Here is a 21,874-nt window from a genome sequence, read left to right as displayed (position 1 = left end):
TTACCTCTGCAAAAATTTAAAATAGCAATATTAATCATTAGACAATCTTGCAAAAAAGGGATTTTGAATATAAATTCGAAAGATAGCAACGAGTTATTAAGGAAATCGGATTTTGATCATGAATAAATGTTATATATCTTTGTCATTATCATAGAAGAAGTATATAGCTATATGAATGGAGAATATTGCAGATGATCAGCAGCATATATATACACGAGCTCATGATGAAAGCAACTGAACCAAGCTCTGGGCGAGCCTGATGCATGGTCTACCGACAGATGTATGGCAAATTACCATCGAGACGTAGAAAGCAGCTTGCTTGCTAGCTAGCCTCATGTGGTATAAAGTGACTAGCAATAGAACAAGGGCCCGCGCGCGAATAAGACGTTTCCTTGGCTCAAATCAGCCAAACAAACGGAGGAATTTCACTCTTTCAGAGACAAATTACGGGCTCAGCCAGCCTTGACCAACAGAATTTATAGAAAACAAAAAGGTAATCACGAGCTGACGCGCATCGAGGCCCGGCTAGATATAAAGCTTGGTCCCTGACCTTAGAGTTCGTACAGATCTAGCTCGGCATGCATGTACGCATGCCTTGATATTCTGTATGTTTTTGTTCTTTTCCTACCTGACGAGCGCTCCAAAGATAATTACGTTGTGGGTATCTTAGAGGAAATGGCCGTTAATTTATATATGGCATGATCCCTTTGATCGCCTATAGTAGCATGCACCCATGCATCAAAGTTTGTAATAGAACTATATCCCTAACTATACTAATGTACGTGCATGTTAGAACTATAATAAGTCAATAATCATAATCTATTTATCGGGTTCGACTAAAGCGTATATATAATTATATATAGACCCCCAAAACGGGTAAAACGATGCATGTTTATGTGACGTGTTTGTGCGTGTGTGTGTGTTTATATATATATATATATATATAGTATGAATTTATATATAGATGTTACAGGCATGCATGGCCATAGATGTTTTTTTCTACATCATAATGAAATATGAAAATATCTGTCTGTATAGCTAGCATTACCTTTTTTTGGTTTGTTGTTCACAAAGGAGAAGACGACAATACTCTTTTAAGTATATTATATTGGATCGCTCCATAACATATCATGCATGGAATATACGATTTACGCGTTAGACTTGAGTATTTTATGTGGCTTATATGACCCCACACGGAAACTATGCTAGCCCTAGGATTTGAAAAACCCGATCGATTTACTCCACCTAAGGTTGGGACAGGATTCCTGCATGTTTTCTCTTGGAAAGTAGGGCCCTGCAACCAGCCATGACCAAACAGGGAATTACATGTAACAGCATGAAGGACGAAGTAGAGGAAAAAACAAAAGAGGCTTCGTTTACGAGGTCCACATTCACCCTAGGACAAAATGGCATGGACATATCTAGCCAAACGTAGTGGGATAATAATACAGAATGGTTTTGGTGGCTTCGCGTTAGTCAAAACGAGCTTCACGTTCAATGGAACCCCCAGATACGAAGCAAGCACCAAACAAACAGAGCTAGAGTTAGATATGAATAAGGAGGAAGTAGAAGCGATGACACGAAGATGGATGGCTTCCTGCAGCGGGCGGCTCTGTGTCTCGCCTGCCATGGCTCCTGCTGCAGGCAATTCGAAACCAGAAGATGGGCTCCTCTTTTTGCGTGACAGGCACTTTGAGCTACATGGAGAGATCATGATGTTTGCGCTTGTCGCTTTCTTCTGTCTTTTCATCCTATTCCTCGTCATGCTGCCTTATCTCAAGCACCTTAGCAATAATGAATCGGAGTATTCAGGCTCCGTGGCACCTCAAAACTCATGTCCCTTCCCGTGGCTGAGGAAGAGGAGGATGGAGGATGTCACACCAGAAGTATCACTGCAGGGCGAGAATGAATTTAGCAGGAAATTCCCCCTGTAAGTGCTTTGGTTACTTTGAAATTAGAACTTAATTTCCATAGAAAAAAGCAATAGTTCCTTGTATTGAACAGCTAGGTATCATAACTATGCCTGAGGCCGGTTAGTGCCTAGCTAGTGTTTCATAATCCATGATTGCTATTTTTTTCTTGTACTGAATATAGTATTCTGAAGTTTGGCTCTGATCGATGCGTGTCTTATCTGGTTTCCGCCGAGAGCAAAGCCATAATATTCGTAACCAATATCACTAACGTATGGTTGTGAGACTCCAATCTCTACGATCGATATCGCGTGTAATCTTATTTGTGTTCTCTCATGATATTTACTTTGTAGATCTTCGAAGGGCTGGATATAAATATATATATATATATATATATATAAATACATACTCGATGGTTTAGAACTTTAGATCTCCCTTTCCTGTAATCTGGCTATTGCCATAAGTTACCTACTTCTATCAATTAATGTTTGCAATTGGATTATTCCTTGGTAAATTAGCTAGAAATTAACTGATCTCTCTCTCTCTCTCTCTCTCTCTCTCTCTCTCTCTCTCTCTCTCTCTCTCTCTCTCTCACACACACACACACACACACACAAGCGCCCGACTTTCTTCTACATTTCGCATATTAAAACAGGTAACTCATGTGCAAGGCAATTAGCTAATGTAATTAGAACGTTTGGTTAGAGGTAGGCCAGGTAGTGCTCGATGTACGTACGTTCTTCATTCTTGCTTGCCAAATTAAGCAGCAATATTTTCAATCCTAGAGAGGACAGGTCTTTCTATAAATATATAATAGGATTCCTTGAAAATGTCGGGAATGAAATTTCTTTTGGACTCTTTATTTTTTCCTATAAAAGTAGTACTGGTGAGACCAAAAAATATGTTTAAGAAGAAAAGTTTAGTGTATTTTTGAGTTTTAGCTGCTTTGAGGATCCCAAAAGTGCCACCATGAATGCAGCAGTACTAGCTGACTAGCGGTTGGCAATTTTGATTGTTGCTTGTGGCTGCAACATTCATATTCCCGAAATCTCAGCAGTCAGCTCCCGGCATCAGGAGTACCTACGTACGTCTTGGATCATGGATGCAGGGTGCTAGCTTGGCCCTTTTTTGTTGATGCACAGGTGGCGACAATTAATTGGACAACTTTTTTAACCCAGGTCGTTAATTAGGCGAGCCAAGCCTGGAAATTATCTCATTGACTGTAGGCTATTAGGGCAGCCTCGGGGCTACAAAATTCGAATCGTCATACTTTGTAAGGAAGAGTGGCTTAATTTGCTCATAGCTCGACCGGGAAGGTGGCTAAGGAGACGAAGCTACGTAGCTGACAAGAGACACGATCTTTTTTCTCGTTCGTCACTACAAGAAAAATAAACTTTTATAATTAATTTATTATAACGAAAAGATTATTCGTAATCAAAATTGAGATTTTGATCATAAATTAATTGCGAATGCATGTCTTTTCATTACAATAATTTGATCATAAAAATCTATTTTTCTTGTACTACCTGCTCTCTTTGATATTCGTTAAAATTGAGATTTTGACTAGGGGTGTGGTTTTTTAGGGTACTATCCTCTTCTAAAGTGATTGTTGTGGGCTGCTAAAGGTTTCTCCATTGTTTTGGGTTTGTAGGGGTGTAATGGCATTAACGATTGCCTCTTGTGTTTGGGATAGTCTCCTTTTACGTACAGATCATGAGGGTGGCAGGCCCTTCCAGTGATAGGGTGCAATATTGATGGCACTCACGTCCATTAATGGTTCTACCAAACTAACCTACGTTATTCTTTCACATCCATTTGTTAATTTTTCTTCTCAATTAACCCATAGGCTGGATCCATGAGTGGAGAAGTGATGACACGTACAGTTGTTTTAAGACTTGGGTACTCGATTGATTTCCTCCAATAAAAGTTGTGTTTTATACAGATTTAATGATTTGTGTACCGAGCTGCTAAATCGGCAGAAAAACAAAAGACTTGACTAGCTTTCTGAATGAGAATATGGTTAACTTTCCATGGGCTGGGTCACGTCCTTTCTTTGGATTGGGGTTCGCATTTAAGCGTACTGATTCTCGACTGTGGCAAAGCCTTCTTTAGGTCAGGTTACTTGTGCATGTGGAGGTGTTGACATGTTCGATCTCCAACCAGTACTGTTTGGGTGCGATAATGCTCGTCTACGATCATAAATCTCACCTCGCTGGCCACTACACCTTTTCCTTATTATTTTGGGTCCAAAACCTGATGTAGATCACCAGATATCCAAATGGTTCGAGAAGAAGTTTGAAGGTCATGAGAAATTACGGGAGCCCGTAAAGGATAAATTTTAAAAGAGAAATAATATTTATTGTCATAGAATCCAAACGCCTCTCATTTATTTTGAAAAAAAAAAAAAAGATAAATTTAAAATTTATATATAAAAAAATTAATTTTTTAATGGTAAACTTTATTTTTTTTAAAAGAAGTAAGGCATCACTATTTATACGTACAATTTAAAACTATATCTAACATTACTCATTTTAAAAACTACTACACAAGTCATGCATGAAATTCCCGATTAAAAGTAGTCATTGTGATATGACGTGTCACGGTGACTCAAGCGAACTTCAATTTTATTTTGAGTTTCAATTTAAGTGTAATTTTTCAAGATTTTTCAAATGGCCAGTGCTACACCCACCGATGGACCTGTATGTAGCCTGAGAGAGACTCCGACAAGGCCATTTAGCCCTTTTTTTTTCATATATATATTTTTTATATTCTTAAATATTTTTAAAAATAAAATTCATAACATCTTTAAAAAACACTTAATCACTAAGTAAAAAAAAAAAAAAAAAAGCATCGAGAAAATGTCTTGGGACCACCTCTTTGTGGCCCAAGCGTTTTCCTTCTCAAATTAGAGTTTTCTTCAATAACATCATGTGTTTATAAGAATGAATATTTAAGAATGGGTCGAGCAAACCTATGAGACTTTTATTTCTGTTATTATATCATATTTTGTTTTAAGATAACAAAAGATTATTTGACTTCTAGTATTCGTAGAACCTAGTTAACATGTGAGGACTGAGGAGGAAACGAGTTCCCACTCCTTTGCCCGTTATGTTCGCCCCACTCAAAGCCCAATCAACTTGAGAGAATAGCCCAACAAAAATGAAAGGAAAATGAGGGATTGGGCCTAGCCCAAGGGAGGGCCTAATTGGCATGAATAGATCAGGCCACGCCTCCAGCATAGCCTATGGCTGGCATGCTTAGATAGTGGTCACGCTGCATTAAATGCACAAAGAGATCGTCACAAGAGGACTAATACACTGCATTAAATGAATACAACTGCCATTGCCGCGGGGGTAGTAGGAACACAATCCCCCACCTACCAACATGGATGTGCGAGAGCAAGAAGATGAAGATTGTGCATAGCATGACAGGGGTGATGGCAGGTGCGTCAGAAAGGATTTTGCAACTAGAAATGCACACGATACAACAACACAATACATTGGCAACCATGGGGACCACCTCGACCTGTTGTAAATAAGCGCCAAGAACACATGTAGGCTTCTGACTTCTTATAACACTTCAACGGTAAACTAGAATTTTGGCTTAAGCATCAGAGGTATCCTATACCCCCCAAGCCCATTTTATCAAACCTTGCAGGGATAAAGTGGCGAAGAGGCCTCGTTGCCCAGGGTACGAAACACGGCATCAACAACATGAATACAACATGATTTGGCTTCGTTTGGATGTTGAGTTGAGTTGAGATGGGTTGAGTTTTTTATAAATAGTTGTGAGTTAAGATGGTGAAGTGAGTTTTGTGGGGTCCACCTAAGATGAGTTTAGATTTTAAAATGAGTTTAGATGTATTTATAGGAAGTTGAAAAAAGTTATGGGTCCTACGTGTAAAGATGTGTTGATTTGAAAAAAATTGTGGATCTTACACGTAAAGAAATTTTGAGTTGAGTAATATTGAATGATTTGAGAGTTATATATTTCGATGTTGAGATAGGTTTAAAATAGAACCTCATTGAGATGAGTTGAGCTTATTCAAGGATCCAAACCAAATTTAATGGTGGTTGGGATAATGAGTTAAGATGAGATAAAAGTTGAATAAAATATTATTTGAATATTATTTTTGTTTTAGAATTTGAAAAAGTTGGATTGTCTATTGAATTTTGTTTAAGAATTTTAAAAAAATTATAATAATTAATTGAGATGATATTAATTGAGATTAATTCATTATCCAAACAGGTCTAAAGAGTACTCTACATCCAAAAGTAACCAATCATGTGTTCCGAGGGCCAAAGTTCCAATCAGCCGGTCGATTTCGGAGAAGAAGATCCAAGGGGGGGACGGGGGAAACCTAGGAAAAGGGGGGTGAAGGGGGGAGACGAAGTAGGGAAATTTCGAATGAAATGGGAAAAGGTGCGAAACCGGAAAGGATTTAGGGTTAGGGGTACAGAACGACGTCGTTTTATTTTTCCACGTGGCCGCGGCCAGGGGACGCCAGCCCGGTTGCACGTATCATTTTTCTTCTATTATTGTACCAATCATAAGACCAACTTTGCAGAATTGATGCAAGTCTCCCGCTATCAGTTTTTTGGTTGTTAAATCAATTTGACTTAATATTATATTGATTTAATTTTCATAATTATCAAATCATTGATTTGATATTATCTTCGACCGTTGTTTGGTTTCTTCCCGCCATCTGGTAACTTCATTTTGGCCTATTGCCTAATATTATATTTAATGTTAGAAGAATTTCATTTGAAAAGCCCATATTTTATCACATCAAGACACACCAATGATACGGAGGATATAGAGACATGACACATCAACTAATAAATAAAGGTTTGACTTTTTCATAACTAAGTGGAATCGTACGTGCGTTGACACACCACACCAGGTTTGCAAGTAGTATAATTCTTAATCATGCTTGGTAGCCAGACGCCATCATTAAATTCTTCTTGAGTTTGGATCAACATCCCTTGGAATTGAAATTTAAGAGAGACTGTTAGCGGAAAAAAGCACGCACAAATTGCAATATTGAGTCCTGAACGATCTAGACTGCGTGAAGAAATAACCAGCAATTCATGGAGAAATGGAAAGCAATGATGATCGTTTGGAAAGCAAGTAAAGTTTAAATATCATTTTAATAAAGTTGAATAACATAGTCAGGTGACTGTTGCACCTAATCAGATTGTTGAAAAATCTAGTATACAACAAAAACACCATGCACGTCTAGATTCAATTACTCTAGCCTCTTCCCTCTGTTCAATTTTGCACTCCCCATCTCCTGAAATCAGAAAACAAGAGTGCCCACGAAGATGGAAGTCAAGGGAACTGTGAGATTGTCATCAAGCTCAGTACTTATAGGGAGTGATTCCACCAGTGCCGAGGCAAGAGAGACAACCAAGAAACCCATAACCATTTCCGAACTTTCTTGAAGAAATCCAAATGAGGAGAAATAGTGCATATACCTGTGAAAAAAATTATTATCATAAGAAAAATCAACAGATTATGCATTGGCCAAAGAGTAAAGAGGGGAAAAAATAAGTACCCAATAGATGCTAAAAACCCGGCAGATGCCATTGCTACACTACCAGCTACAGACTTGTTTTTGTTGTATGGAATTTTATGACTACCGAACCGCCTTCCAATAATGTCTGCTAAACCTGAACAGAATTTAACCGGAAAAAAAAAAAACCCAAAAAGAAGATCAGAGTAGGTTTGCAAATGTAAGAGATGCAGTTAACCACTACAACATCAAAAGTCCACCAAATCAAGCTAAAAAAATCAGAGAGAAAGCAATTGGCTCTTTAGGAATTACCATCCCCAGCACAGAGGTTACAAATTGCCGCAATTGTAATAGGGGAAGTTCTCCAATAAATTATGCAAGTCAAAGTAATTGTTGCAGCATAGTAGAGTGGTCCCTTAAGAAGTTCCCTGATGCATGAAGTAAGCAAGGGAAAAACTGAAAAGTCATGTAAAGATTGAACAACCAATCATTAATAGAAAATGCGTACATTATAAAGAAGAAAATTTTTGCTTGGTATCTCTCTCTGACGTCGCTCAGTGGTAGAAAGTTGGCCCCCCCCATCTTGGAGATATCAAACTATGTAATGCAACCTAGTAGGATAGAACCTTAATCAATGCCTTATATTTGGGTACCAGAGGAAAATAGTCAGACAAATTAACCTCATTTCTGATCTGGGTTAACCAGCCGAGTCATTTCATAGCTAATAGATCAAGTCCATGGAAGAGAAGCACACACACATAACTCATTTTTCAGAAAGGCAGTCTGAAGCTATAATTATCTGAGTTATAACCTATAGTCTCCATTTCTGCTCATTGACTTCACAATAGCCTCATCTTTCATGATCCCAAGTCCCAAGAGAAGCATTTGTATGATATTGATGCCTGGGATAAGAGCTGCTAAGATGGCTCCCCGAGGACCAGGACTGCAATAGTCAGTAATGGCTATTCAGCAGGAAGATATGTAGTATAATCAAGAAAGTTACTTATAAAAAAAAAAATCACGAAAGTAATTCCTTGATAATAACAATAATTACCTGAACATTGGCCAGCAAAGCATGAAAACTAGCCCCACACTTATATGCACAAGCTTCCTATTCAATTTCTAAACTTGAAAAAGAAGTAAATAAATCAAGGGAAAATTTGAGGAAGAGAAAAGATAAAAGAGAAGTCTTTATGTTGGAGTTCTAGTGTGATAGAATTGTCGAACAATATATATATGGTTAATATAACTTTGCTTGGTCCAAAACCCAAGACTTTAACCTTTTGCATTAAATATGATGTTCCAATCTGTTATATCAAAACCTTAAAGATTTCTCTAGATCTCCAATGCTCTACAAACGAACAAGGTGTTTTTTTGTCCCATATAACTTGACTACATTGAACTATGAGAAGAATTACCCCTTTAATTTTGCAAGTAAATCTAAATGATGTCTAGGCTAACACAAGGGCTAAATTAAAGAGAGAATAAGCTAGTTAATATATATATATATGAATTATTCATATATATATATATATTTATGTATGTATGTAGTAATATATATTGGAAGGGGCTCAATACCACTACGAGGCCGATTAAGCTGACCAATGGGATTGGGTTACCAGTTGGGCCACTAACCCAGGATCTCCTGAGAACTTGGTCCATTCTCAGAGCCTAGTCCATCCTGACCATCGATAGAATAACTGTCTGAGAGTCCTCTGGGCAAGAATAGCTATCCGATCATTTGATTATAGATAAGTTCTCCACCCCAAGACTTCTAATAATGGATAAGCCCGCTATCACATAATAACAAAAGTCTCACGTACTCTATACATATAGACAACCTAGGTAAGCCAAGGCTATATGATTGATTAGTATGGAAAATGGAGTTTTCCATTGTGATTACTAACCTAGGCGTAGAGGCATTCCCCATAACCCCCAAGCCACTCAACTCTTTGGTTGCAGCTGATCATGTGTGAGAGTAGCGGTGAAACACATCTATCACATATATCAATACAAAATCTCAGAGGCTTAAAATTGAACTGTTATAAGCTCCAAATAAGGGAATTTTAACGTGTAAATGTAATGACAGATCAGTCTTCAAGCACTAATTGAAAGACGAGCACTCTTTCTTGTTTACAACGTTTTACCAAGTCTTGACTGAAAAGAAACCGAACCAATATTTGTGTAATTGATGAATCTCACAAAGTATACACTCAAGCAGCAAAATCTGACCCTACTACTGTTTCACCACCATATCCACAAAGTACCCCATCCACTTACCAATTCTGGACTTAATACAATTGACCAACCGGCTAAGATTCACTAACCGGAACCATGAGGGGTTTTTCTCCGCAAAATAAGCTCTTATAAAAAACAATAATTTACCCAAATCAGTAAAAGAACGATCGAGTGGGTATACACAAGCTAAAACTACTCCCTGACATGACATATACTCCTGAAACAACAATAACATGAGTTTGGTTTTGACCTGGTCGAAGATCCGCCGGTTGGCGGTTTCCCCCCATAACCGGAGCAATGAGAGCGCGATGCAACCAGACAAGCCGGCAGCCAAGATATCGGAGGCGACAGGGTTTTCCGGTAGCATAAGGGCGGCAGGCGGTTTCGGGCTCCGGTTCGGTAGTCTGGTCGCGCCGAGTCTCAAACCAAAGCTAGAAGTAGTACTACTACGGGCAACAGAAAGCGAGCAGCAGGGAGAGTTGAAAATTGGTTGTAAGTGGGTTATCGGGAAAAGAGTGTCTAATCGGAACGAACTGGACCGGATCGGGGAGAAGATGTAGACGTTTGCAGCCATTTCCTCTTTTTAAATAGTTCGGTGAGTTTAGTGGGTGGGCTTTTTGTTTGGGTAGGTTTCCATCGATGCTCGTATTATCTATGAGGTAGCCGTGGGTACGGGCTATAACAGCTAGGAAAATTCTGGGATTCCGCTGGGGATTGCGCCTCTTTTTTTTTTTTCAATTCTATAAATCATCTTACACCACATATTTTAATATTATTTTTTATTTTATTTTATTTTTATTAAATTAATTAAATTATTCTATTTATTATTTATACACTATATATTTATTATAAAAAAAATAAAAAAATTAAAATAAATATAATATGTGGAGTGTGAGGATGCCAAATAATTTTTTTTTTTTTTTACCTGATTAGCTGCCTTTATTTTCAGTTTGGGTGGTTGGGATTATAGTGAAATGCCTTTATCGAGAAATGATTTTTATAGTTGTACGTCACTGTCGTGTAATTATTTTTTAAAAAATAAAATAATATAAAATTTACATAAAAAAATAAAATTTTAATAATAAATTTTATTTTTAAAATTTTAAATTATTTTTATTTTAAAATAAATCTAACATATCATATAAAATTACTTTATAAATTTATTTTTTATGAAATCTCTTTATAACTGTTGCATCCATGCAGAGTAAATTCTATTTTTCTCGTTATACAAATATTTCTAAAAATATATATTTTTTTCATGTTAATATTATCTTGTAAAATATAAAACACTAAAAGTTATTATAAATTCAGAAATTAAATTAAAGTTTGTTTAATTAGACAATAATCCAATCATTCAATAATTTGATCAAACATTATAACAAATAAAAAAGTCAATTATAAAACCAACTCCCTTTTAAAAAAAAAAAAAAAAAAACCCAACTCCCGTAACATTACGAGGACTAGGGAGGTCCGTAGTAGTGTACGTACGAAAAAATTAAAAATAAAACAAATGCAAAGGACAGCCTGCAAAGCATTTTTCAATTAATAATTACCGATGACGATGGGGACGAATTTGAGATACATCGAAGGTAGAATGTATATGTCAAAGGATGAGGCTATTGGGATCAATGTTTCAACCAATCGATAAAGTGTAATTTTCTTTTTTTAAACTATTTTTTGATATTTTATTTTACAAAAAATATATAAATTTAATAATACTTACTTTCTTAATCATTAAAATAAAAAAAAGGTCAAAACCATCAAGTTTTTTTTTTTTCAAATAGTCGGTAGTCACCCATTTAGAAACTCTGTCCCAATTTTATTAATAAACCCTCACTTATGATGGAGGAATACCATTAAACAATAAGTCACGTTACACAATTATCAATAAAAACCCCATGCAACAGACCAACTTATTTGAAGAACAACAAGAAAAATAACTATACAATCTTAAGCGTCGGGAGCCCCAATTTATCAAGTTTTGGTTATGCCTTTTAAAAGCCGTGGTAAACTATGAGATCCCTCCTATTGAACATTCATTCCCATTTCACATTGCCGTGCTAAAAAAATCCACCGCTTGATTTCATTCTTGATATTGATGTACAACCATAATTGATAGCCCCTCAAATGCAACCTTTAACTCCTTCAAAAAATTCCATAAATACCACAAAGTGCATCTCCTTTTATTAAGCCAATCCACTACCAAACTAGACTCATTTTCAATAATCACATTAAAACAATTAAGTCTTCTACAAAAAAGAATCCCCAAACTTCTCGGATACAGAACCCATCACAGTTCAACTTGACCCATCCTGCTGGAGGTTTCTTCCAGATTACAAGTTTATGCCGTCTCACACCCTTGCTTGGAAAATCCACTTGAAACTCAGTCAAAATACGTAATTCATTCGAAGATAAAAGGTCTAGATGAAGTTATCTCTCCAGCTAACATCTGAATCCAGTATTTCACATACCACCACACTTGATCAACACTTTCGTGCACCCCCTCTATTCGTGCCTTGTAATCTCTCGTCCAAAGTTCAATAAGCATTACTCAATGCGAAATGAGATTTCTATTTTAGAAATGCTAGATAGACCGATAATGGTCTACCGAGTATTAGCACTAAAAGATACTTTTTTATTTTTGATTTTTTTCTTAAATATCAAGAAACGTATTAAATTATTATTATTTCTTCTTAAATATTAATTTTTTTTAATATTTAAATAAAATAATAAAATAATTTAATAATAATCAGTCCGTCCGATTGGTAGTTAGGCCTTCTGTCTCCGTAGAACTGCCTTGCCCGCCTTGGGAATTTGTTGCGAGTCACTGAGTTTGAAAGCATGGGCCACCGGTACACTCAGTTTTCTTAGTGGTTCATACTTAGGGCTTCTCTGTTGGACTCAAAATGAAAGGGAATAATCGGCCCAAATATTAAAAAAATATTCGCCTCCATTACATACAAAATCGAGAAAATGCTTGTTCTTTTAATTTATGAAGTTCAACATGGTACTTAAAGCTCTTTATAGTTATAATCATTTTGGAATATTTGGTAAAAACCGATAACTTTTAATAACCAAGATATCTATAAATCTCAAAATTTTATTTTATTTTTAAAATTTTTGGATCTTTAACTTGAATTTCAGTGTGAAAACACACTGTCCACACTACTAATATGATATAATTTGAGTTATAAAAAATTAAATTATCTTGAAAATTTCGCCTTGTAGCGGTGACCGGCCTCCAAATTATTGGTCACCGGCTCGTAAGTATATATATGTTTTTATTAATCGGGAAACTAAAACCACATTTTAAATTAGCTGATTAATTTCTAATTACTCTTATGATTGGATAAGCATCTAATTAATTACTTCCTAAAGATAATTATAGGAAAATCATAAACCCAAACCATGACAGAGTGGAATCTCAAAAGTAGCTTTAGACGCAGTGACACAGATGTCCAAATGGAAAATGTTGCCAACGCAATCTTCTATGTTTATTATGCAGGGTTTAATGAGGTTGCAGTCCATACCATAAATGTTGCCAACAGTATATTCAGTGCCAAAGTGCTTTAAATTCATAATTATCGGAGACTAATTCTTAAGACAATGCAGGGTTTCCATAGCCGGTATAGACTAAATCTTACATGTTTTGATCATCCAGTCCGATATATCTATCTATTTGTTCCTTTTTGATCTTACGTAGGAACTCGAAAAGGCTATTTCTTTGTTGTTTCTTTTTTTCTCACGCCTACGATGATGATCTTTCTGTGTATCTATAATTAATAGTACTAATGAATACGGATTTGGGTGTTTTTTGTTGTCTTATTCGCAGGTGATTTAAGTTGTTGGAAGAAATGCAGGGCGTAAATGATGAAGATGGGAACAGTACTCGTGGCCGCTCCAACATGTTGAACTTTAGCTGTGGTACTAAGGCCGCGCCATTCAGCCATGGAAGCTGTAGCTATGACAAAAGCGTTGCACCTGTTGGAGCTGATGATGATCAGCCGAAGAATAAGATGCAGCAGTACGTCCCGCCCCTCCCCCCGATTCACCCCCCAGCGCCCCCGGCCACAGCCTCTCAAAGTCTTCGTGACCGAGATGCCAAGATTACTGACCCCAAGAAACTCAAAAGGTTTATGATCATCATCAGTTTATGCCTGCTCTCTAAAACACGTATAGTCGTATCCAAAAATATATACTACTTCCTTTGATTTGACAAAAAAATGGGATAACAAGCTGCAGAAACTTGACCCAACATTAATTAATTCTATTCCTCACGATTTTCATTCGAAAACTGCCAATTAATTATAAACCAAATTTTATCAATTTTTTTAATTGCCAATAATTTCATTTGCATCGGGAATATTAATTTTTTTAATAAATATTTCTGATAGTATAGATTTAAAATAAATTTAATAAATGACATGATGATATTATATATTGAAGGCCTTAACTCATATGGAAACACCCTGGCCTGTTTGGGTGCGTGCATATATACATGAGCACAGTTCATCATGTACATCTTCTGAATAAATTTTATTCAACTCAGCTATTTAATTTTACACGCTTTCTCGATATTGGTTCGTAGGGTTCTGGCAAGCAGACAATACTCTCAGAAATATCGAATGAAGCAGCTTCAATATATCATGGAACTAGAAATGGAAGTGAAAGCTCTGCAGGTAATTTCTGTCAACCTAGCTAGCTGCATATATGCTCGCTCATACATATGTGTGTGTGTGTGTGTGTGTGTGTGTGTGTTCGTGTGTATAAATATGATTTTTACTTCCGTAAGTTCTAACATCCAGACCTTAGTTCGTTTCGTTTTTTATTTCTTGTTTCGTGTGTGTGTTGTGTGTGTATGTAGGCCGAAGTGGCGATCAACGGGCCGAGGATTAAGTATACTGATCGTCAAAACACGCTGCTGAGAGTAGAAAACAATTCAATGAAGCAAAAGCTTTCCAACTTTTCCACCGAACTTATGTTCAAAGAAGGTATTCTTTCATTCTCACTCTCTTTCCATGCATATCCATCTCCTTTTTCTCAGTCTCAACTCTCAAATAATATGAATGGGAGAAAAATAATATTGCAGCTGAATTCGAAGAACTGACGAATGAAAGAGACATGCTGAAGCAGTTGTTTGAGAGTTATCAGAAGCATCAGCAAGTGCCAGATCAGTTGTTCAGATCAAGCTCTGGAAATTATCAGTTTCCGAATATGGGATTGAACCAAGTACCTGAGGAGACTCATGATGATTTTTTGCAAAATGGGATGCCACAGATGATGAACCAGAACCTGAACCTAAACGAGAATCAGAACCAGAACTCGAACCAACTAATTGGGAATAATGCAGAATTTATGGAGTACATGAGCTCTCTGAGCCTTGACCCGGCCTCCTACAACTTCCTGTGAACTTTCTAGTACTAGTATTGGCTTGTCCCGGGATGTTATCTAGATTTATCCTATCTTTTTTAAAATAAAAATAAAAATAAAAAACTAGCGGGGACGAAGCTAGCAATTTGAATTTAGATCATCGAGGATTAGGCTGCACTATATTTTTGTGGGGACAAGATTAATATATACAAAGAAAAAACAGGAAACATATCCAAGTTTATCTAAACAATTTTTGGTGGTTGAAAGCACCGTATATATTTGTGTTACCAATTTGTGTGTTCCATCATTACTCATTCAAATGTCGGACTCTAGTACTACTTTTTCTGATCATACTTCTATATAGTGCTAAATCTATTAAAAAATTATAAAAAAAAAAATTATAAACTTATCACGTGTCTTGATATGATACAAAAGAAAATTTGTAAATCAAGTATTTATTTTCTATGTTTTGAATAACACCTCTATTTTAACTTAAGGTTGATCTCCAAAGGTAGAACCTTCAATTAGTTAACTTGCTTGGTGATCATGTTGTCCTTACAATTATTTGTACGTGATGTTGTCCATTTCCATGTTTGCAATTTGTCAATAGTTTTGTGCTACTAGATGTTGCTTGCAGCACACTTCATATATAGCATGTAATAGAAATTGTGATATTCTGTATTTATGTGTATTTTTATTAAAGGGTTATTTAAAATTATTATAATTAGTGGTTCTTTTATTTTAAAACAAACGTGTTTATCATTATATTGTTTTATGATTTTTTTAAGTTGTGAGATTTAAATAATGTGTTTTCTTGATATTAATAATTATTTCACATTTAAATTAATACTTAGCTTGAATTGTTTTATTGTTGAGTTTTAACTATTTTATTTTATTAATATTGAGTTATATTGTTTTATTTGACTTTTATTTATTTTATTGTGCTCTTTATTTTAAATTAGTTTATTGTTGGATTTTATTATTTTATTTTACTACGTTACTGAGCTTAAATTATTTTATTTAAAAATTTGTTGTTTTAAAATCTATTTCGTTGGATCAGTTTGAGATCCGAGTTGAAAAGACTGGATCTCATTTTTTTTCCTTTTTCCATTTTTCCTTTTTCTTTTTCTTCCTCCCCTACCTTCCAGCCGTGCGACCCCCCTCACCTGTTTTCTCTCCGTGCAGTCTCTCCCCCAGCCCACCACCGTGAGCCGCCCAACCATGCCACCACCCACCTCATCGGTTCACCATCTTGCTGGCGACCCAGCCTCACAGATCTCAGCCCCCATGTCGCGCCCCTCCTCCCGCATGCAAGCCCCATCAGAATGGGTCATTCCGTTCGTTCCTCCAAAATGCAGCCTCAACGCCATGGCCAATAGCCACCCATGCCTCGTTGAGCCACCCATGCCTCGTTGAACCACCCTCGACCACCTCCTTAAACCCCAGCCACACCTAAGTACCCAGCACATAGCTCCCTTTAATCCCGAAATGGGTTTCTCATGCATGGGTTTAGCAATCCAGCGCCGCTGTGCGCCACCGCATCGCCTCACTGCAACCACCATCAGCTTCCCCGTCCATCAGTAGCCTCCCCTAGCCAATGTCATGCCCCACCGTGACCTCTAGCCACCACACTCTCCCCTACTCTTCCACGACCTTTCTCCACCTTTCTTGACCGATCTCTACCATGCACCGCCACCCACGGCCAACCACCGCCACCATTAATTTCACCAATACCCATAAACCCTACCCTAACTTTTCTTAGTCTTCGTTTGTCCCTATTCAAAAGTTGATATTTTACAACCCATGGCCACAGTGCTTTTGCACTGTTACGTTGCTTTTCATTCATCTTTTGCAGCCCTTTGATCATTCAAAAATTATTATATAGCGCTGGAAGTATTTTTGAAACTTTCATTTAGATTTAAATATATTATTATTTTTACAATAAATTGTGACTGGTTGGTTATTCTGGACTGAATCCGAGGAGTTGGGGGTCGGATGGATTTGAGGACGGAGTTATATATTTGTTTGTTATTAATGTTGAGATTTTTTGGATAATTTGTGTCTTGAGGTGTGCATTGCATGGAGTATGCATGTTCATGTTTAAAAAGGAAAAATTGGATTTTTCGCATAATGGCATACACATACATGTGTTGAATAATGAAAACTGGATTTTCATGCGTAAATGAATTTTTGGGTACGTGTGTATCACGACCCCAAGCCGAGATGAGACATTATCTTAATGAAGCTCCTCTGGTCACTCGGGAGCGCAATATACTGAGTGACGTCCCCTGACTTGTTGCTGGGCGACAACGGGAGTGGGCGGGAGGTAACACTCGTACCGATTCTGTGGCCCCTCTACTGGTGGGGGTCAGAGGATGATTGGCTACGTAAGAGCTAGGCGCGGAACTGGACATTAGTTGTTACGAAGTCACACGTATGACCGTTACCCATGGTGTGACGAAGGGAGCCAGAGTGTGCGGATGACCCCTAGGGGAGGTCATGGTGCATTCGGTTAAGGAAAAATGAAAATTTATTTGAGACTTAGATTTTGGGGGCGAAAAAGTTTTAAATTAATTATTTTTTAGCCAAATATGATTTTTGGCATGAGTTGGAAAAGAAATATTTTTGAAAAAGATTATTTTTGGATCTCATGCATATGGCATCTTTTTATGCATATTGTTGAGGTTAATATATATTTTATCTTGTGGTGTTTAGATTATTACTTACCTGCGACATCATCTTTGGAACCGTAGATTTTGATGCAGAGGTTGAGGAGGAGGAGGCTGAGTTTGAGGAGGCGGCTTTGGCATATTATTAATTTGGAGTTGTTTTATTTTTGGAAAATTATTTCTTTTATGTTATATAATTTGGATTTGAAACAATTTTAAACTTGTAATATTTTGGTACGTTTGTGTTTTAAGTGAATTTGTATTTAAATAAAATTCTGGTACTTAGTTGAAAGATTTTTAATATCCACTGCGTTACTTTTGTGTACATGTGTTGCATGTACACACACTTTGCACTCGGCGATAGGATGCATGACCCTTGTTGTCATCATCCCGACATCTCAATTTCCACGTGTCTATGCGTGGGAGTTGGGGGTATCACAAAAATCAAGAATCATAAAATTGGGGCTGAATGAGAGAAAATAGAAGAGGGAAAAGTAAATTAAGTTGTATATTGATCTCGAGTTAAAAAGTGAATTGTACATACAATGAACTCTAGCTTATATACATGTAAAATACAACTGACACGTGTATATAAATATTAAGGCTCCCCCTCGAGCTGGACTATACAAACTAAGGAGTTCTAACTTGCTAACAAGAAACAAAAATCTGTCATGAGTAAGAGACTTAGTAAGGATATCAGCTAGTTGAAACTATGTAGATACATGTAAAGTCTTCATGAAACTAGCTTGAAGCATATCACGAACTAGATGTCAATCTCTCTCAATATGCTTTGTTCTCACATGAAAAAAAAGATTTTCAGCAATATGTATAGCAGCCTTATTATCACAGTAAAGAACAACATGTGATTTAATGGAAATGGGAAATGCTTGAAGTAAAGCTATAAACCATTTAATTTCACAACATGGAGCAACCATTAAGCGATGTTTAGCCTCAGCAGATGAGTGAGATACTGTCATTTACTTCTTTTATTTCCACCGAACTTATGTTCAAAGAAGGTCTTCTTTCATTCTCACTCTCTTTCCATGCATATCCATCTCCCCTTTCTCACTCTCAAGTCTCAAATAATATGAATGGGAGAAAATATTGCAGCTGAATTCGAAGAATTGACAAATGAAATAGACATACTGAAGCAGTTGTTTGAGAGTTATCAAAAGCATCAGCAAGTGCCAGATCAGTTGTTTAGATCAAGCTATGGGAATTATCAATTTTCGAATATGGGATTGAACCAAGTACCTAAGGAGACCGATGATGATTTTTTGCGAAATGGGAGGCCACAGATGATGAACTTGAACATGAACCTAAACGAGAATCAGAAGCAGAACTTGAACCAACTTGGGAATAATGCAGAATTTATGAAGTACATGAACTCTCTAAGCCTTGACCCGACCTCCTACAACTTCCTGTGAACTTTCTAGTACTAGTATTGGCTTGTCCCGAGATGTTATCTAGATTTATCCCATCTTTTTTAAAATAAAAATAAAAATAAAAAAACTAGTGGGGACGAAGCTAGAAATTTGAATTTAGATCATCGAGGATTAGGCTGCACTATATTTTTGTGTGGCCAAGATTAATATATACAAAGAAAAAACAGGAAACATATCCAAATTTATCTAAACAATTTTTGGTGGTTGAAACTTGAAAGCACCATATATATTTGTGTTACCAATTTGTGTGTTCCATCATTACTCATTCAAATTTTGAACTCTAGTACTTTTCATCATACTTCTATATAGTGCTAAATCTATTAAAATATTATAAAAATAAATTTATAAACTAATCACATGACTTGATATGATATAGAAGAAAATTTGTAAATAAAGTATTTTCTATGTTTTGAATAACACCTTTACTTTGACTTAAGGCTGATCTCCAAAGGTAGAACCTTCAATTAGTTAACTTCCTTGGTGATAATGTTGTCCTTACAATTATTTGTACGTGATGATGTCCATTTCCATGTTTGCAATTTGTCAATGGTTTTGTGCTACTAGATGTTGATTGTAGCACAATTCATATATAGCATGTAACAGAAATCAAGAATCATAGAATTAGGGCTGAAGGAGAGAAAAGAGAAGAGGGAAAAGTAAATTAAGTTGTATATTGATCTCGAGGTAAAAAGTGAACTGTACATACAATGAACTCTAGCTTCTATACATGAAAAATACAACTGACATGCGTATATAAATATTAAGGCTCCCCCTCGAGCTGGACTATACAAACTGAGACCTAGCTTGCTAACATGAAACTAAAATTTGTCATGAGTAAGAGACTTAGTAAGAATATCAGCTAGTTGAAATAGTGTACATACATGTAAAGTCTTTATGAAACTAGCTTGAAGCATATCACGAACTAGATGTCAGTCTATCTCAATATGCTTTGTTCTCTTATAAAAAACAGGATTTTCAGCAATATGTATAGTAGCCTTATTATCACAATAAATAACATGTGATTTAATGGAAATGGGAAATGCTTGAAATAAAGCTATAAACCATTTAATTTCACAACATGTAGCAACCATTGAGCGATATTTAGCCTTAGCAAATGAGCGAGACACTGTCATTTACTTCTTTGATTTCCAAGCAACAAGAGAATTACCAATACAAATACAAAAGCAAGTAACTAATCTTCTAGTGTCAAGGCAACTAGCCCAATATGCATTACAAAAAACTTTTTAGTTGTAGAGAGGAGGATTTCGAAAAGAAAAGCCCTTGGCCAGGATTTAATTTCACATATCTGAGTACATAGTTGGCTGCATCAAGATGAGACTGACATGGCTTGTCTAGGAGCTGACTAGTGTATTTACAGCATAAAAGATGTTTGGTCTGGTTATTGTCAAGTAAATGAGACGACCAATAAGCCTTCTATATGAACTATGATCAACCAATAAATTAGCAATATCAACGTTGGACAGCTTGCAATTTTGGTCCATGGGGGATTGAACAGGTTTAATAGCTAATAAACCTGAATCTGAGAGAAGTTCTAAAGCATATTTGCATTGACAAAGAGATATACCAGTGGATGATCCAGCAACTTCAAGCCCTAGGAAATATTTGAGATTCCCTAGATCTTTAAGCTTGAATTTAGAATCAAGAAAGGACTTAAGTGCAAAAACTAAAGAAGGATCATTGCTAGCAATTACAATATTATCCAAATACACCAAGAGAGCCATGAAAGAAGAACCTGAGAATTTGGTGCAGAGAGAATAATCAAACTTTGATTGTATAAAGCCATAGACAAGTAAGGTAGTGAAAAATTTGGAAAATTATTGCCTAGAGGCTTGTTTTAAGCCATATAAGGACTTATTGAGCTGACAAACTCATGTATCATTGGACTGTTCAAATCCAAGAGGCAGCATCATATACACTTCTTCACATAAATCTCTATGAAAAAATACATTATTAACATCAAGGTATTGCAAACACCAATTCTGAGAGGTGCATCTAGAGCAAGCTAACATTTAATAGTAGTGAGTTTGGCTACAGGTGAAAAAGCATCAAAATAATCAATCCCCTCTTGTTGAGTGTAGCCCTTAGCTACTAATCTAGCCTTGTATCGCTCCAAAGACCCATCTGACCTAAGTTTGCACTTATAAACCCATTTACATCCAATTGGATGTTTTCTTGGAGGAAGTTCAATTAAGGTCCAAGTATTATTTGCTTCAAGAGTAGAAAACTCAGCTTGCATTGCTCATTCTATCAAGGAAATTTAATGGCTTGGAAAAAAGTTTTAGGTTCAAATTAAGAGGAAGTAGCTAAGGTGAATGCTAAATGTGATGGGAAGAGTTTAGATTAAGAGATACAATAAGAGATAGAATATTTTATACCTTTGAATGCAGAAACATTACTGTCATCCATGGAAGACTGGTGGAGGGAATGTTGAAATGAGGTCAAGTTACAATGATAATCTTGCAAGTATTGAGGTTGCTTATGAGATCTTGATGACCTTTGAATGTTATGTGAAGGAACTGAAGTAGTTGAGGAATTATTTGGATGGAAATTAGAATCATTTGCATATGTATGAGAAACTGTAGAAGAAGGTGGTGGAATTGAAATAGGAGTAGGAAGAACAAGATTAGGTATTGAAGGTTTGGAAGGGATAAAAATGAATGAGGAATCTAAATTATGAGATTGAAAAATATGGTATTTTCATGAAAG

At 36.3% G+C, this 21,874-nt stretch overlaps 4 protein-coding genes across 4 annotated transcripts; 2 read left to right on the top strand and 2 right to left on the bottom strand.

Annotated features, from left to right (window-relative positions):
• Positions 1 to 1,377: 1,377 nt before the first annotated feature.
• On the top strand, positions 1,378 to 2,435 carry LOC122291813. Its single transcript, XM_043099802.1, has 2 exons — positions 1,378 to 1,930; positions 2,095 to 2,435. Exons 1-2 carry the CDS (start codon positions 1,407 to 1,409, stop codon positions 2,192 to 2,194), a joined length of 624 nt encoding a protein of 207 aa, XP_042955736.1. The 5' UTR covers positions 1,378 to 1,406; the 3' UTR covers positions 2,195 to 2,435.
• A 4,587-nt stretch (positions 2,436 to 7,022) lies between these two features.
• Positions 7,023 to 10,351, bottom strand: LOC122292837 (probable phytol kinase 3, chloroplastic). The gene is made up of 6 exons (XM_043101381.1): positions 9,914 to 10,351; positions 8,480 to 8,547; positions 8,237 to 8,368; positions 7,738 to 7,853; positions 7,468 to 7,582; positions 7,023 to 7,387 (listed from the first exon to the last, which is right to left on the bottom strand). Exons 1-6 carry the CDS (start codon positions 10,235 to 10,237, stop codon positions 7,210 to 7,212), a joined length of 933 nt encoding a protein of 310 aa, XP_042957315.1. The 5' UTR covers positions 10,238 to 10,351; the 3' UTR covers positions 7,023 to 7,209.
• A 3,904-nt stretch (positions 10,352 to 14,255) lies between these two features.
• Positions 14,256 to 15,288, top strand: LOC122291459 (probable transcription factor PosF21). The gene is made up of 3 exons (XM_043099182.1): positions 14,256 to 14,342; positions 14,528 to 14,654; positions 14,753 to 15,288. The coding sequence occupies exons 1-3, from the start codon at positions 14,289 to 14,291 to the stop codon at positions 15,070 to 15,072; spliced, it is 501 nt and encodes a 166-aa protein (XP_042955116.1). The 5' UTR covers positions 14,256 to 14,288; the 3' UTR covers positions 15,073 to 15,288.
• Positions 15,289 to 20,499: 5,211 nt separating this feature from the next.
• LOC122290901 (uncharacterized mitochondrial protein AtMg00810-like) lies at positions 20,500 to 21,574 on the bottom strand. Its single transcript, XM_043098580.1, has 2 exons — positions 21,544 to 21,574; positions 20,500 to 20,900 (listed from the first exon to the last, which is right to left on the bottom strand). The coding sequence occupies exons 1-2, from the start codon at positions 21,572 to 21,574 to the stop codon at positions 20,500 to 20,502; spliced, it is 432 nt and encodes a 143-aa protein (XP_042954514.1).
• Between the last annotated feature and the right edge of the window lie 300 nt (positions 21,575 to 21,874).

The sequence above is a fragment of the Carya illinoinensis genome, chromosome 13, assembly GCF_018687715.1.
Source record: "Carya illinoinensis cultivar Pawnee chromosome 13, C.illinoinensisPawnee_v1, whole genome shotgun sequence".
Classification (NCBI taxonomy): domain Eukaryota; kingdom Viridiplantae; phylum Streptophyta; class Magnoliopsida; order Fagales; family Juglandaceae; genus Carya; species Carya illinoinensis.
This window is presented reverse-complemented; position numbering and strand designations above follow the sequence as displayed.